Source organism: Erithacus rubecula (genome assembly GCF_903797595.1).
Source record: "Erithacus rubecula genome assembly, chromosome: 29".
Taxonomy (NCBI): Eukaryota; Metazoa; Chordata; class Aves; order Passeriformes; family Muscicapidae; genus Erithacus; species Erithacus rubecula.
The window spans coordinates 4,269,474-4,282,510 of record NC_136681.1 but is presented as its reverse complement, the minus strand read 5'-3'; the positions used below and the strand labels follow the sequence as shown (position 1 = coordinate 4,282,510).

Genomic DNA, 13,037 nt, shown 5'->3' with positions numbered 1-13,037 from the left:
TCTAAAAGCTGTCTGACCTCTGGAAGAGACATTTCATTCCTACTTAGCACCAAATCTAACTTTACAGTAAGTATAAATATACATATTAAAATCCATAATGTAAGTAATTTCTCAGCATTTACATAAGACAGTGTAAAAAATTTAACAAATGCTAAAAACAGCTTTTCAGTATCCTCTGAGAGTCTGGCAAAAACTGAGTCATCACTGGAGTGTGTGAGGAGTCACCTTGTGAAGTATGGAGAGCACCTGGAGTGTATTCTGAGCCTGCTAAGGATTAACCAAATCTCCACGCTTGGGAAAGGTGTGCAGGTCCCTGGCTGCTCCCTCACGTGGCCCAGAGGGACCCTGAAAGTGCAAGTCTGCTTCTGTCACAGTGTGTGGCACCTGCACAGCTCTCACTGGGGAAGCAGCACTGCCAGGGGAGGCTGCTCCTGTCCCTGCTCTGCTCCTGTCCCTGCTCTGCTCCTGTCCAGCAAGGTCTGAAATCCTGATCAGCTCCTCCCTGTGCTTACCCTTACAGTAGAACTGTGGCCACGTGGGTCCTTGTGGGCTAGTCACTGGTTACAACACCCTAATCAGGACCAAGAGCCTGAGTGTGACACCCAGGACAAGCTGCTGGCCCTGGGTGTGGGGGGATGTTCCTGCAGAGGATTTAACACTCAGAACAGGCTTTGCTGGACCCCCAGCCCAGCCTGTTCAGACATGAAAAGCTGCCTTTGCTAAGCACAAACACCTGCTCAGGAACAGCACAGACAGCAGCACCATTATTAACATATTTACACCATAAGTTAAAAGTAGCAGGGCAAGGATCCAGCACGAAGGAGATGTCTGGGGCCATCCAGACAGCAATGGCCTAGTTGCTAACAGCTTGGGACAGAGAGAGAGGCCCCTGAGGGCCATTGCCTTGTCGTGTATAGCAGCCTCCTGGGAAATGCCTGCTTCCTTTGCAGGAGGTGTGGGGATGGAAGCTGCTGGCTCCAGGTTAGGCTCCGTTGGCACCAGCCTTGCTGCTCTGGGATGCTTCCATTTTGGTCTAGGGGCAAAAGAAAAGGGCAGATTTTAGGCAGTACAAATGTTTCTTGAAATCCAAAATCTCTTCTGAAGGTGTCTTTCCATGTAGCATGGGAAGCTGCTCTGGAGAGGAGCAAAGTTCTTTGGGTTAAAGGAGACAGGAGTCTGTCTGGACTCCCAAACTTGCTTTAAGGAGCATCCCAGATGTGCACAAAACTGAAATCAAACATTCACAGAGAGAAAATGGGCCAGACAAAGGCAACCACTGCAGAAATATTGTTACAGATACAAAGTGGCTCTTACCACCCTGGTGACTCCAAGGGAAGGCTGCTCTGTCCCAGTGGCCCAAGGCAGTTACTAAGGAACAGTACAAGGATGTACCAGTAATTCCCCCAGTGCTTGCTTCCCTCCCCCAGTTTGACTGCTCTCTGTCAGGTGCCATTTTTGTACTGAATAGCCCTCAGAGCAGTTCTCATGCAGTTTCTCCAGCTGCTCCTTGAACTCAGCATTCACAGCACCCTGTACTACAAACCTCCATGGTTTGGCTGCAAGCTGTGTGAGGAACAATCTCTTTTGGGAGGTGTAAGAACTCTGACAAGCTCACCTCTCGTGGGGGAGGCTTCACTGATGCTTCTGGGAATGGCAATTTCTCTGTTGGCTGGGACACAAATTCTTCATTCTTTGAGGAAAAAGCAGCTGTCAGTCCCAGAACTCTCTCAGAAGGGACTAAACCCCCCAGCCCCTTCTCCCTCCTGAGCAAGGCTGTTCCTTGCTCACTCTGTGAAAGCTGTGCTGGCATTTCCATTGTTTCCCCAGCACAATTTAACTATGTGGAAATATTTCTGGCAGTTGATACAATATTCTTTGATTCCTGCTGCTGCTTTTATCAGCTGGGACTAATCTAAGGAATTCACTGCAGTGTGATGCTGAGAACCATATGCTCTGGCTTCCTTACTTAGATATTTTGGCTCATTTTGTCCTGGACAACTGAACCCAAATTCAGTAAGAGGGCTAAAAACAAGTCCTCTTTAACTGGCTTCCCTGAGCTGAGTGTACCAGGAGCAGCTCAGGTCCAGCCCTCCCTGGCTGGGAGCCAGTGCCATGGTACTGAGTAACCAGCTGTTCCCAGCCACAGGACACTTGTGCCACAGCAGATCCCTGGTCCCTTCCCCTGCCTCTTAAATCAGAGGCTCTTGGGGGCATATCCAGACACTGCTCCTGCTGTTTGCCATGGTGTCAAACATTGGTTTAGTCCAGCTTTGGAAAGGTTTGGTCACTCCCAACTCTTTCAGCACATGTTTTCCTGCTTGCAGACTGCTATTTCTAACCTTTCTTTCCTGTACAACAGGGGCAGGATCAAGCACAGATGTCATCACTCCTGCAGCTTCACCTGTCTGCAGAAGAACACAGAGGCAACTTCAGTCCACTTGTAGGATGAAAAACAAGATTCCTGTCACAGGCCTTCATTTTAAAATGTATAATGGTTGAACTATTAACCTAAAAGTCTTATTCAAACAACTTGCCTTGTTCTGTGGAGTGGAAACAGACTGTGGCCTTAGGTCTATCAAGTACAAGGCACGGGAAAGCAGGAGGAGAGAAGAAGGAACATTCTCCTTTAAATGCAGATCCAGCCACTGTTGGAAGAAAACAGAAGGAAAAGTTGCTTCATATTGGCTCTGTGTGGGTATTTGTTAATACAACCCTCTGTCCTTAAAGCAATCTTACAGTTTTAAGTTATCATGACAATGATAATGAGAAGAAATGTGTCTGAAGAGTTAAGAATATCCCCCACTTCACCTTGCTTCTACCTGGCCCTGGTTCTGTTTGGTTTTCTCTTTAGCCTAGGACACAGTCTGACCCTTCATGCCTTAGAGCTCAGCTCTGCAGGTGAGGATCCAGCTTGAAACTCGTGCATGAATTCTCAGGAAGGTGCCTGCTGCACCTGACCACTGCCTGGAATCTGTCCTCTGAGGATCCTGGCCCCAGCAGCCCAGGCCAGGGCACACTCACCTGCCCAAGCTGCTCCTTCAGCTGCTCCTCAGAGAGCCCCACTGAGCGCATCCTCTGGCCCTGCAGGCACTCTGCAGCTCCAACACACTCAGGCCACTGACCCCTCCTTGGCAATCATCTGGAATGAACAAATGAACAGCACTGTTCCCATCCAGGCTCAGACTAAGCCCAGACCCTGCTGTGCCTCAACAGACTCCTGGAGGCCCCCAGTCCAACCTCCTGTTCAAAACTGCTCAGCGTGTTCCATTTGTGCCTTGAGCCTCTTTAGGGATGGGGATCTGACAGCCTCCAGACAACCCATTCCAGTGTTCACCCACTTACTGATTTTAATTTTTTCCTTATCAAGTTGAAATTCCACTTGCTGCAACTTATGGCCACTACCTGCTGTCCCTCCACTCTGCACCTACAAGTCTGGTTCCATTTTCCAAACAACCCCACTGCACATCAGAAAACATCCCAAACGCAATGTTCCAGTGCCACTATCTGCAGTGCCACAGTTGCCCAAAGGCTGCAGGGGAGCAGGGAGATGAACTGTGACTGTGAGTGCTTCGGGAGTGCCTCAGGGCAGGGTGTGATCCCTGCTGAGGGGTGAGTGGCAGGGAGCCCAGCCTGGAGCCCGCTGCTGCACCCACCTCGTCGTCGGCCTTGATGCTGCGCAGGCGCAGCAGCAGCTGGAAGCGCAGCAGGTTGTTGGTGCCCAGGGGCTGCAGCTCCAGCAGCTTGCACAGAGCCACCAGCTGGGGCCTCTCCAGGTGCTCCAGGGTCAGCTCGTCCTCGAAGAGCTTGGAGAAGCGCACCACCTCCTGCGTGCTGGGCTGGCGGCGGCTCTGAACGGGGCACAAGGCACAGCTCAGCAGGGTGCCACCCTCCTCCCCCTGCCCTTCCTCACACCGGCATTCCCCTGGAGACGGATGGTACAGTTAAAAGGCAAAGAGAAACTGTTATTGAGTGCCCGCTGGAAGTTTCAGGGTGAAAGGTGCACCCTCCCAGGATGGGAATTCCTGCCAGCAGGGCTCTGGCACCAGGGAACAGCACCTGGAAGGGCAGCTCTGCCCGCAGTCCTGGCACAACCCCTGTGTTCTCTGCCCAAACCAGCAGCACTGAAGGTGTGTCTGTGCCACGCCTGCCATCCCCAGCACGGCCTGTCCTACCTCCTGCAGGTAAAAGAATTGCTTCCCTTGTCCTGTGTCTGCTTTGTTCCTCTTGGCCACCTCTGCAATGGTCTCCCGCAGGAACTTGGCCAACTCCAGCCTTGCATTTAATTTCTTCTTCAGCTTTTCTTCCTTCATTTGGGAAATACAGAATTATAAATTAGAAAATATAACACAGGAAATGGGACATTCCTTCTGATCCCTGTCTGCAGCAAAGCCTTCCAACTGCCCCATTCAGCTCAGGAATAATCTGGGAATGTCTCAGGCACTGGGTAAGGCTGATCCTCACCTGCAGCAGCAGGCAGGGAACAGCAGCCTTGCACAGCTGGACAGATGTGCTGAGGAGCTGTGGACACTCCACAGCCTCAGAGAGGACACAAACCTTTTTTGACTCTGTCTCAAACGTTGAGGGCAGCATTTGAGGGAAGATCTTCAGGAACACAGGTAGCAGAAACTCCATGAAGGGGACGATGACAAACACCAGGAAGGGAACCAGCCGGAAGAGATCTGCACAAGTTCTCAGCAGCTGTACAGAGAGGAGCACAGATCACCCAGAGATCATCACTCAGCAGGCACACAAAATGTGTCCAAAGAAGGTGTGAAGCTCTTACTGCATCCTCATCCAGGTGTTTTGGCACTTACCCTTCGCCTCTCCCTCCTGGTGAGCACCTGCCCGTGGAGCAGCCTCCACACCATCCTGGCAGCCACCTTGGTGTCAGTCCAGAGCAGGTGGAACCCATTGTAGTAATGTTCAGCTCATCCACCACTTTTTGTCTCAAGGACTTCTTTCCCCCAGGAGCCCCCACGACCTGCTTTGTCAGAATTTTGGCAGGTTTAGCTGCCTGGTTGCTGCGGTTTTGCTGGGGCAGGGGTCCACCTGGGAGCTGCTGCATGAGCTGGTGGAGGTGTGCAGGCTGTGGGCAGGTGGGCGAGGCAGGGCAGCGCCCAGGCAGGCGTGGCGTGCCCAGGGCTGGCCTTTGGGGTCTCTGGGGGTCCAGGTTAACTGGGAATCCACCAGCTGGACAAGAGCAACGGCTGGAGAGTACGGAGGGCTGGAGTGCGCCAGGAGGTGGGAGCCCCTGAAACTGGAGAGTTGTTTGAGTCAGAGCAGCGCAAAGTGCCGAGGCACCACACCCCACCGGATCTTCTCAGCACAAAATCATCCCTCTAATACTGATTTTGTGGCCGAGATCCGGATCATCCAGCAGCGGCTGAAACAGCGAGAGCCTGTGCTGTGCTAGGAGCTCGTCTGTCGGGGGACCCTCCGCAGCCCCTCGGGAGCCCTTTCACCAGGGAATGCGATCAACGAGCCGGCTGCCCCCCGGTCCACGGCCCCCGAACGGAGCGGGCCGCCGCGGGCTCACCTGGCCCTGGCCGCGGCCAGCAGCGCGGTACAGCCGCACGCGGCCATGGCTGGGCCGGGCCGGCGGCAGCTCAGCCCCGGCAGCGGCGGGGGGCGCCGGAGGCCGCCGGGGCCCGGCCCGACCCATGCTCGAGCCGCTGCCGCCCGCTCCAGCGGCTGAGCCGGCCGGGCTGCGCTGCCCCGCTCCGGTCTCTGTGCCAATCCCGCTCCCTCGATCTCCCGATCGTGATCCCGAGCCCGGCCCCGCTGCGGGTGCCGGTCCCGATCGCGACTCTGATCCCGGTTCCGGTTCCTGTCACCACACTCCTCCCGTTCCTCCCACCGTCCCGTCGTGCCCCGCACGCGCCGTCTGACCCGTTGCCACTCGGTGGTACCGTGACGCCATCGCGCAGCGTCGCGCCTCCTCGACGTTGGCCAATCAGACGTCAGAGTCCCGGCCCCGCTGGAGGCCCGGCCAATGGGAGCGGAGGGGGGCGGGCCTGACCCGAGGAGCCTCGGGAGCAGCCGCTGATTGGGTGCGAGAGCGCGGCGGCGGGCGCGGCCTGTGACGTCACGACGGTGCGTGACGCCATCGCGAGACGAGTAGTTGCGAGTGACGTCATGTGTATGGCGGGCACCGGGCACTGGCACGCGGGGCCGTGAGGCCTCTGGAGGAGCCGCCGCGCCCCGTCACGGGGCCTGAGAGCGCATCCAGCACTAGCCCTGCCGTGGGCACGGAACCTGCCACCAGTCCCGTCGTCTGGCCTCGGACATGCGCAGGGACGGGGCAGCCAGCTGCCTGAGCGGCTCTGTGTGCGATGGGACAGCAGAGCAGAGACTGCTCTGCGCTCGGGGAATGGCCGTGCACGGAACGAGTGCCAGAGGGGAGAGTCAAGCCCTGACATGTGTGAGACAAACACTCCGGTCCTGTGTGCTGAGGAGCAGATGGAACGCGCTGACAGCTGGAGAAACGTTCCTGTTCCTGAGGAGGCTCGTTTATGGATGCTCCTGCACCGTGTAAGCGCCGTTAGGGAGATCCCTAAAGTGAGGCGCAGAATCACTTCTAAAATCCCTTTCTTACAGCTCTTCCCAGCCTTGTCCCTCTTGTCCGAGGAGCCCAGAAATGAGCACACATCCCGCCCAATGTCCCCTCTCCTCCCCGGGTGCCCCGGGGTCGCCCCCGCCACCCCGGGCCGAACTACATCTCCCGCGGTGCCTCGCGGCGGCGCCGCCGGGCGGCCAATGGGCGGCGGCGGCGCGTGCAGGCGCGGCGGCTGCGCGCTGCGGCGGCGGCGGGGGGCGGGCGGAGGCGGGGGCGCTCGGCGGGGCCGCACCGGCACAGCCGCTCCAGCGCCGCCGCCGCCGCCGCCAGCGCCTCCCTCGGCCGCCGACCCGCCGCACCCGCCGGGCCGCGCCAGGCCTCCCTCGGCCGCGGCGGCCGCTGGGGGCGGGCGGCCTCCCCGGGGCGGAGCCGGCGCCAGCGGCGGGGGCGCGGAAATCGAGGCGGGGCTCCGTCGCGGCCTCGCTGGTGCCGCGGGAGGAGGAGGCGGAGGCCCCGCGCCGCCCCGCCGCCGCCTTTGTCTGCGCGGGCGGGCGGACGCGGCGGGGCCGTGAGAATGGAACTGACTGAAGGTGAGCGCGGGCCGCGGCGGCCCGGGGCGGAGGGGCCGCGGCCGCCATGTTGCTGCGGGAGCTGCGGCTGGCCACCGGGCGGCGGGCCGGCCCGGGCAGGGCAGAGACGGGCCCGGGCAGGCAGAGCAGAGCCGGGCCGGGCAGGGCAGAGCCGGGCCCCGGGCTGGGCAGAGCAGAGCCGGGCCCGGGCAGGGCAGAGCCGGGCCCGGGCAGGGCAGAGCAGAGCCGGGCCCGGGCTGGGCAGGACAGATCCCGGTCAGGGACAGAGCAGAGCCGGCCTCGGGGCAGAGTAGAGCCCGGGCTGGGCAGAGCGAGCCGGGCCGGGCAGGGCAGAGCAGAGCCGGGCCCGGGCAGGGCAGGCCCCGGGAGGGACAGATCCCGGTGAGGACAGCCCCGGTCGGGCGGGCTCGGGGCCGTGCTGCGGGCCCCCCGCGCTGCTGCGGGCTCACCTCGGGGCTGTCCCGGCGGTGTCACGGTGCCGCCGCCTGCCCCGCCGCAGGAAAGGCTCCGCTGCGCGCGGGGTTTGTTGTTACTCTGGTTTTTTGCGGTGCTGTTGCGTTGTGCTGCACTTTGTTGTGGTCTCGCTGTGCTTTCGTTTCGCTGTCGATACGCTCCGTCCTTTCTGTGCAATTTGTTGTTAAAAGTTCTAATGATGACATAGTTGTACAGATATTAACTGGCCCAAAGGACAACATTAAGTAGCCAGTAGTTATAGTTGGAGGAAGACCGGTAGCCTGCTTTGATGACTGTTCAAGTCTTTTAGTGACCTTTTGCAGAGATGCACAGTGAATGCTTTGGTAGTTATATATTTTTTTTTTATTTTACGAACTGCTTGAAAAGATTTTGTTCCAGAACCTGCACATGCCTTATGAAGGTACTGGGTAGGAGTGGAGGTTGGTGGTCAAAGACTCTATTTTGTTTCAATACAAACGTGTTCTGCATTTCCAGTTTCACGACTTTGCCTGAGTTTGAGGGGGATTGTGTGGCACCCGCTGTGGTTCTTGCCCTGGCTGTGGTGTGACACTGCCTGTCACAACCTTGCAGTGTTTGCTATTGCCAGAGAGAGATCTGGCTTCATAGCAGTATTAGCTCGTGACTTTTCCTGAAGATACAAAGTTTTTGCTCTGTTTTTTCCATTTGAATCCCACGGCTTTCTAAGCAAAGCTTGTTCAGACCCCCTTTTCTCTGCTGTCCAAGTTGTTTCTTTCCACAGCACCGTGGGAAACTCCTTCTAAATGCCCTTATCAGGCCCAGTTACGGACGTGACTGTTTTTTCTGGCATTCAGAAACCAAATACAGAACACCTTTACAAAGGTGCACAGGGAAGCAGCCTCACCTCATGCTTTCAAGTTTGTCAAGAGGCCTCTGATTCACCGCTGGTGTCTGCCAGGAGGAACAGCTCAGTCAGCTGGAGTCAGGAAAAATCCACAGGCTGCAGGTTTCCTGTTAAAGACGCACGTGCAGGTGAAAATTTGGCGTTGTCTCAACGTGTGCAAACAGAGCTTTGCCTGGGGGATTGTTCAGGTCATGCAGAGAAGAATGGTACAAAGCAGATTGCACAGAGATTAGTAGGAGCAATTGTTTTATTCCATCTGCAGTTGATACAGTTCTGCCCCTCAGGATGGTGTTGCAGGTGGCAGAGGTGTCCCTCTGGGTCGTGGCTGATGTGACCAGAAGCTGTGCTCAGCTCTGGGAGGAGGGAGGTGCAGGGGGTGTGTGAACTGCAGGCTTAAGGTTTGGAGAGGTCAGGAGTGATTGCATCACTTGAGCCAGGCAGCAGCTCTGTCTGTGTGTCTGCAGCACCTGCAGCACCTACAGCTGCTGAGATGGTGCTTGAGACCAGCCCCAGTGCAGGTTGGACACTTGGGATGAAACAGCACAGGAAATGGAGTAGCCATCTGTGGGTGGGGAGATGCTGGAAGGATGTGAGCAGGTTTGCATCTCTCTGGTTTGGGTCTGTGTGGACATAAAGATGCCCTGGAAGTTGTGCTTTTGAGGCTGTGGATAGAAATCCCAGCTCAGGGTGACGAGGCAGTGGCTGACTCACAGCAGAGCCTCCAGCTCCCTGAGGCAGCCAGCAGGCCAGGTCTGTCTCACCACACACACCTGCCATCCTTAAAACACCTTCCCTCTGGCTGTGCTGCCACTGTCTGGGGACTGGCAGCAGGAGAGGGTGGGAAAAGCTTTTGTGAAACCTCTGTTTCAAATGTGTGTGTGCTGGACTTTCATCAGTAGTTGTTTCTCCCTGCTGTGGCCACAGCCAGTCTCAGTCAAACCTACAGAACTCCCTGACTGGAAATAAGAAAAGATGTGATCACATGGGATTGGAATTGTTTGACAATCTGAGGTCAGTTGTTATTTAGTCTAATGCAGCATGGAAGCAAGGTTTGAGAACTTGAAGTCTTGTTTTCTGAGAGCAAAGTTAGTTTAAAAATACTCATGCTAAAACTGGTTTTAGGTAAGTGCAGTTGTTGGTGGAAAGGTGAACCTGGAGGATCCATAATCTCTGCAAAACCTTCCCCTCACTGAGCACTTAGGCTTGGAGTGGAACTGGTTTTTTGAGTTATGCTCAGTTGAGCTGAGAAGCTTGGAATGCTCACTTAAGAAAGAGCTCCACTAGGCTGACCTCTCTTATTCTGTATTGCTTCTATCTTTCCATTTTCCTTTTCCTCTGTTCCTTTGAATTGTGACTCTCCCATGGATGACAGGAAAGTATCTACTGCAGGTGTGTAGAATCGTGGTGTTTGTCAAGGGTGCTGTGTCCCTGTCTGCCCTGGGAAAGGGCTGGAATAGAATGGTGGACACCCACCTCTAAAGAGGAAACTCTGTCTCTCATTAGGAAATGCAGTTGCACGTTTGAAAGTGTTAATGTCAAAGTGTTTCATTGTTGATTTCAAGTTGTTTGCAGCCACTGTGAAGTGTTCATTTCCTATAAACCTCGAAATGATGAAACTGTTTATCTGTTGATCTGTGGTGCTGTATCAGTGCAGGATCTGCTGTGGGTCGTGTTGGAAGCTGAATTGTGCAGCTCACAGGAGGCTGACTTGGGTTAATAGAGCAATCACTGGCACAGTGAGAAGAATTTATTCTGGAATACTTTCCTGCAAGATCAGCTGGAAATCCTGTTGCCCTGTGCTCTGGGTGGTGTTGCTGTGTGGCAGGGACAGCTCTGTGGTGACAGCAGGGTGTTCTTCACATCAGTGCTTAGGAGGGACATACACAAAGTGATCCTTCCTTGGTTTGGATGTTGAGATTCCTGTGTGCTCAGGGTTCCTCAGTGTGTCCTGTTTTTGTGGGTCACTCTGGGGCCTGTCCTCTCACTGGGCAGCATGTGGGGCCTGATCCTCTGCTGCAGAGCTTTGGGCAGGAGGGTGGGAAAGGCTGGGAGTGTGAGCAGGGCTGCCAGCAGAGCCTGGGCAGGAGGGAGCTGGCAGGGCTGAGGGAGCACAGGGAGCAGCTTTGGGCTGCTGGAGACAGTTCTGTGCAGCCCTGAGCCTGTGCTCAGCCTGCATGGAGCTGCTGTGCAGCACTGGGGGACACAGGGGAGCTCCAGAAGGAATCAAAAAGAAACAAATCCTAACTCTGTACTTTAGCTGGTAGCTTCCCAATCCAGTGGAAATGCAATGCTCTGAAGTTCATTAATCCACACCTCTGTCATGTAACAAAACAAAGCACAATGCAGCCACCTCTGCAGAGCCTGTGGGAGCTGCACTGGCAGCTGGGGCCCTTCCAGCTGGGGATGTTCCTCAAGTGCTGCCACAGCTTCCCACCAGCTTTTTATAAATATTCAGAAGAAAAGGTCGAAACTTGTTTTAGTAAAAAATTAAAACCCAGCCTAGTGTGAGAATCTGTTTGCTCTTCAGTTTGGCAGATGGAAAGTAACAATTTGGTGGTAAATAGTACAAACAGCACCACTTCCTCTTCCCAGAACAGGGCTGGTTGGGTTTCTGACCTTGCTGTGCAATCCCAGTGCTGCTCCTCAGATCTGCTCCCCTGACAGTGACACTTGTGTTGGTTTGCTGGCTGATGTGCAGAGCTGTGGAGGAAGGGATAGTTTCATGGCCCCAAGGTTTAAAAGTTCTTGCAATGAGAAAATTCTGCTGCAGAGCCTTGTGCTGTTATTGCCCTGAATTGTTTAATTACTGTGACAAACTTGCCCGAGTCAAAACTCACAGGGCAGTGAAGATGAGTACAAACATCACTTTAATAACAGGTGTGAAGATCATCAAGAAACACCCCAAAACATCCAGCACAAAACTGATCAAGTTGTTGTTCCTGTTGGAACTTGAGTCACTTTTTTGCAGTCCTGGAGGAGGAAGCTGTCAGTGTCAGGAAAGCTCTTAGCTGAGGTGTTGAGAGGCATGGCTCTGGGAGGGTGAGGATTGCACATGGGCAGGGTTTGCTGGAGCTTCCCTTCAGGTGAAGTGTCTGAGGGATGCATTAATGGCATTTCTAACCCAGACCAAAAGGGCACAGTAACCCTCCTGTGTGCCCACACGGGCAGAACAAACACCATGGGGCCGTGTTTGCTTTGGAAGGGCTGAGCCAACTTTGTGGGAAGCAAACTGCTGTTTCTTACCTGCAGGTCAGGTCACTGTGTTGCTTCTTGTTGAACATTGAGCTGCTTACGTGAATGCCAAAGCCTTCTGAGAGCCTGCAGTTGACTTTTGGAAGTCTGACTTGCTGGAGTCTGATTTTGGTGTTCTGATATGCTCTGGGAAGGGGAAGGTGTGTGTGCCAGTGCTCAGCTGGAATCTCACTCAGTGAGTAACCTCAGGGTTTGGGGGCTGCTGGCACTGAGGCTCAGAACCGTGCAGTGTTTAATTTTAAAATGAGCTGTGAGGGGCAGGAGAGTAACCCTGCTGGCCCAGCTGCTGAGAGGAGTGCATGCAAACTGTACCTGCTTTTCTGGGGGGGAAGAGCTTGGGAAGCTCCCTCTGAGGCTGGCCTGAGGTTTCCCAGGGCCAAGGTGGAGCGACCCACTTGTTTTCATTGTGCTGTTGTTCAGAGCATCCTATGGCTTGCCCAGTGGTTGCTCATGTCTCGAATTTTGGCAAGGAGGTGGGGAGGGAGGAGGAGGAGAGGTTTCTCTGTTGGTCTTGCTGTGGTTTTCCTGGCTTGTGCAGTTTGGAGTGACTGTCAGGAGAACTCGGTGTCTCTTACATGCTGCAGGGTGAAATGTAGTCCTGGTGCTTCGGGTTGGAATAACCCTCCTAGGCCATGACTGGGAAGGCTGTAGAGAGTGCTGGGGCCTTTGGCACCATTGTTCTGACTTTGTAGTACTTGCACTTACAGTTCTTAAGCACTCGTAGGTGCTTCTAGTATTTTTTGTAATGTGTTGGAAAAGAAGAAGTTTGGCACACGAAAGACTTGTCAGTGGCCCTTTGTAAGGGCTCAGTACTCTAAATCCGTGTGAGGGCGGCTGCCGAATAGAGAGGGGCAAACCGTTCTCGAGGTCCCTTTTTTCCTCAACTGTTTAATTTGCTTAATTCCCGTTTTTTAAATTTACACTAACTTCTTATTTCCCTTCCCCTGCCTCTAGGCCCTATGAGAAAAAGGGGAAGCTAAGGATGCTGGAGCAGAACAATGGATTTCTCTTTCTCTTTCATGCAAGGGATCATGGGAAACACAATCCAGCAACCCCCCCAGCTGATCGACTCGGCCAACATCCGCCAGGAGGAGAGCCCGGGCTGCCCGCGCCCGCCGCCCGCCGAGCCGCCGCTCGCCAACGGCTTCCCGCCGCTGCCCTGCCCGCGGCTCCCCAACGGCTCCGCCAGCGGCCTGGGCGCCGCCGAGAGCGGCCCGGCACCGCCTCCCCGCCCCGCCCGCCCCCCGCCCCGCCCCCCGCCGGCCCAGGAAGAACGGCTCGCCCGAGATCAAACTCAAAATCA

General features: G+C 55.3%; 1 protein-coding gene across 1 annotated transcript; it reads right to left on the bottom strand.

Moving 5' to 3' along the window:
• Window positions 1-759: 759 nt before the first annotated feature.
• Window positions 760-5,718, bottom strand: LETM2 (leucine zipper and EF-hand containing transmembrane protein 2). The gene is given in 14 exon segments (XM_079328852.1): window positions 760-1,033; window positions 1,616-1,690; window positions 2,340-2,401; window positions 2,531-2,645; window positions 3,022-3,071; window positions 3,074-3,121; window positions 3,124-3,139; window positions 3,654-3,848; window positions 4,161-4,304; window positions 4,555-4,698; window positions 4,815-4,924; window positions 4,927-5,067; window positions 5,070-5,257; window positions 5,537-5,718. Coding segments are annotated over 14 exon segments (1,386 nt in total). The 5' UTR covers window positions 5,584-5,718; the 3' UTR covers window positions 760-982.
• Between the last annotated feature and the right edge of the window lie 7,319 nt (window positions 5,719-13,037).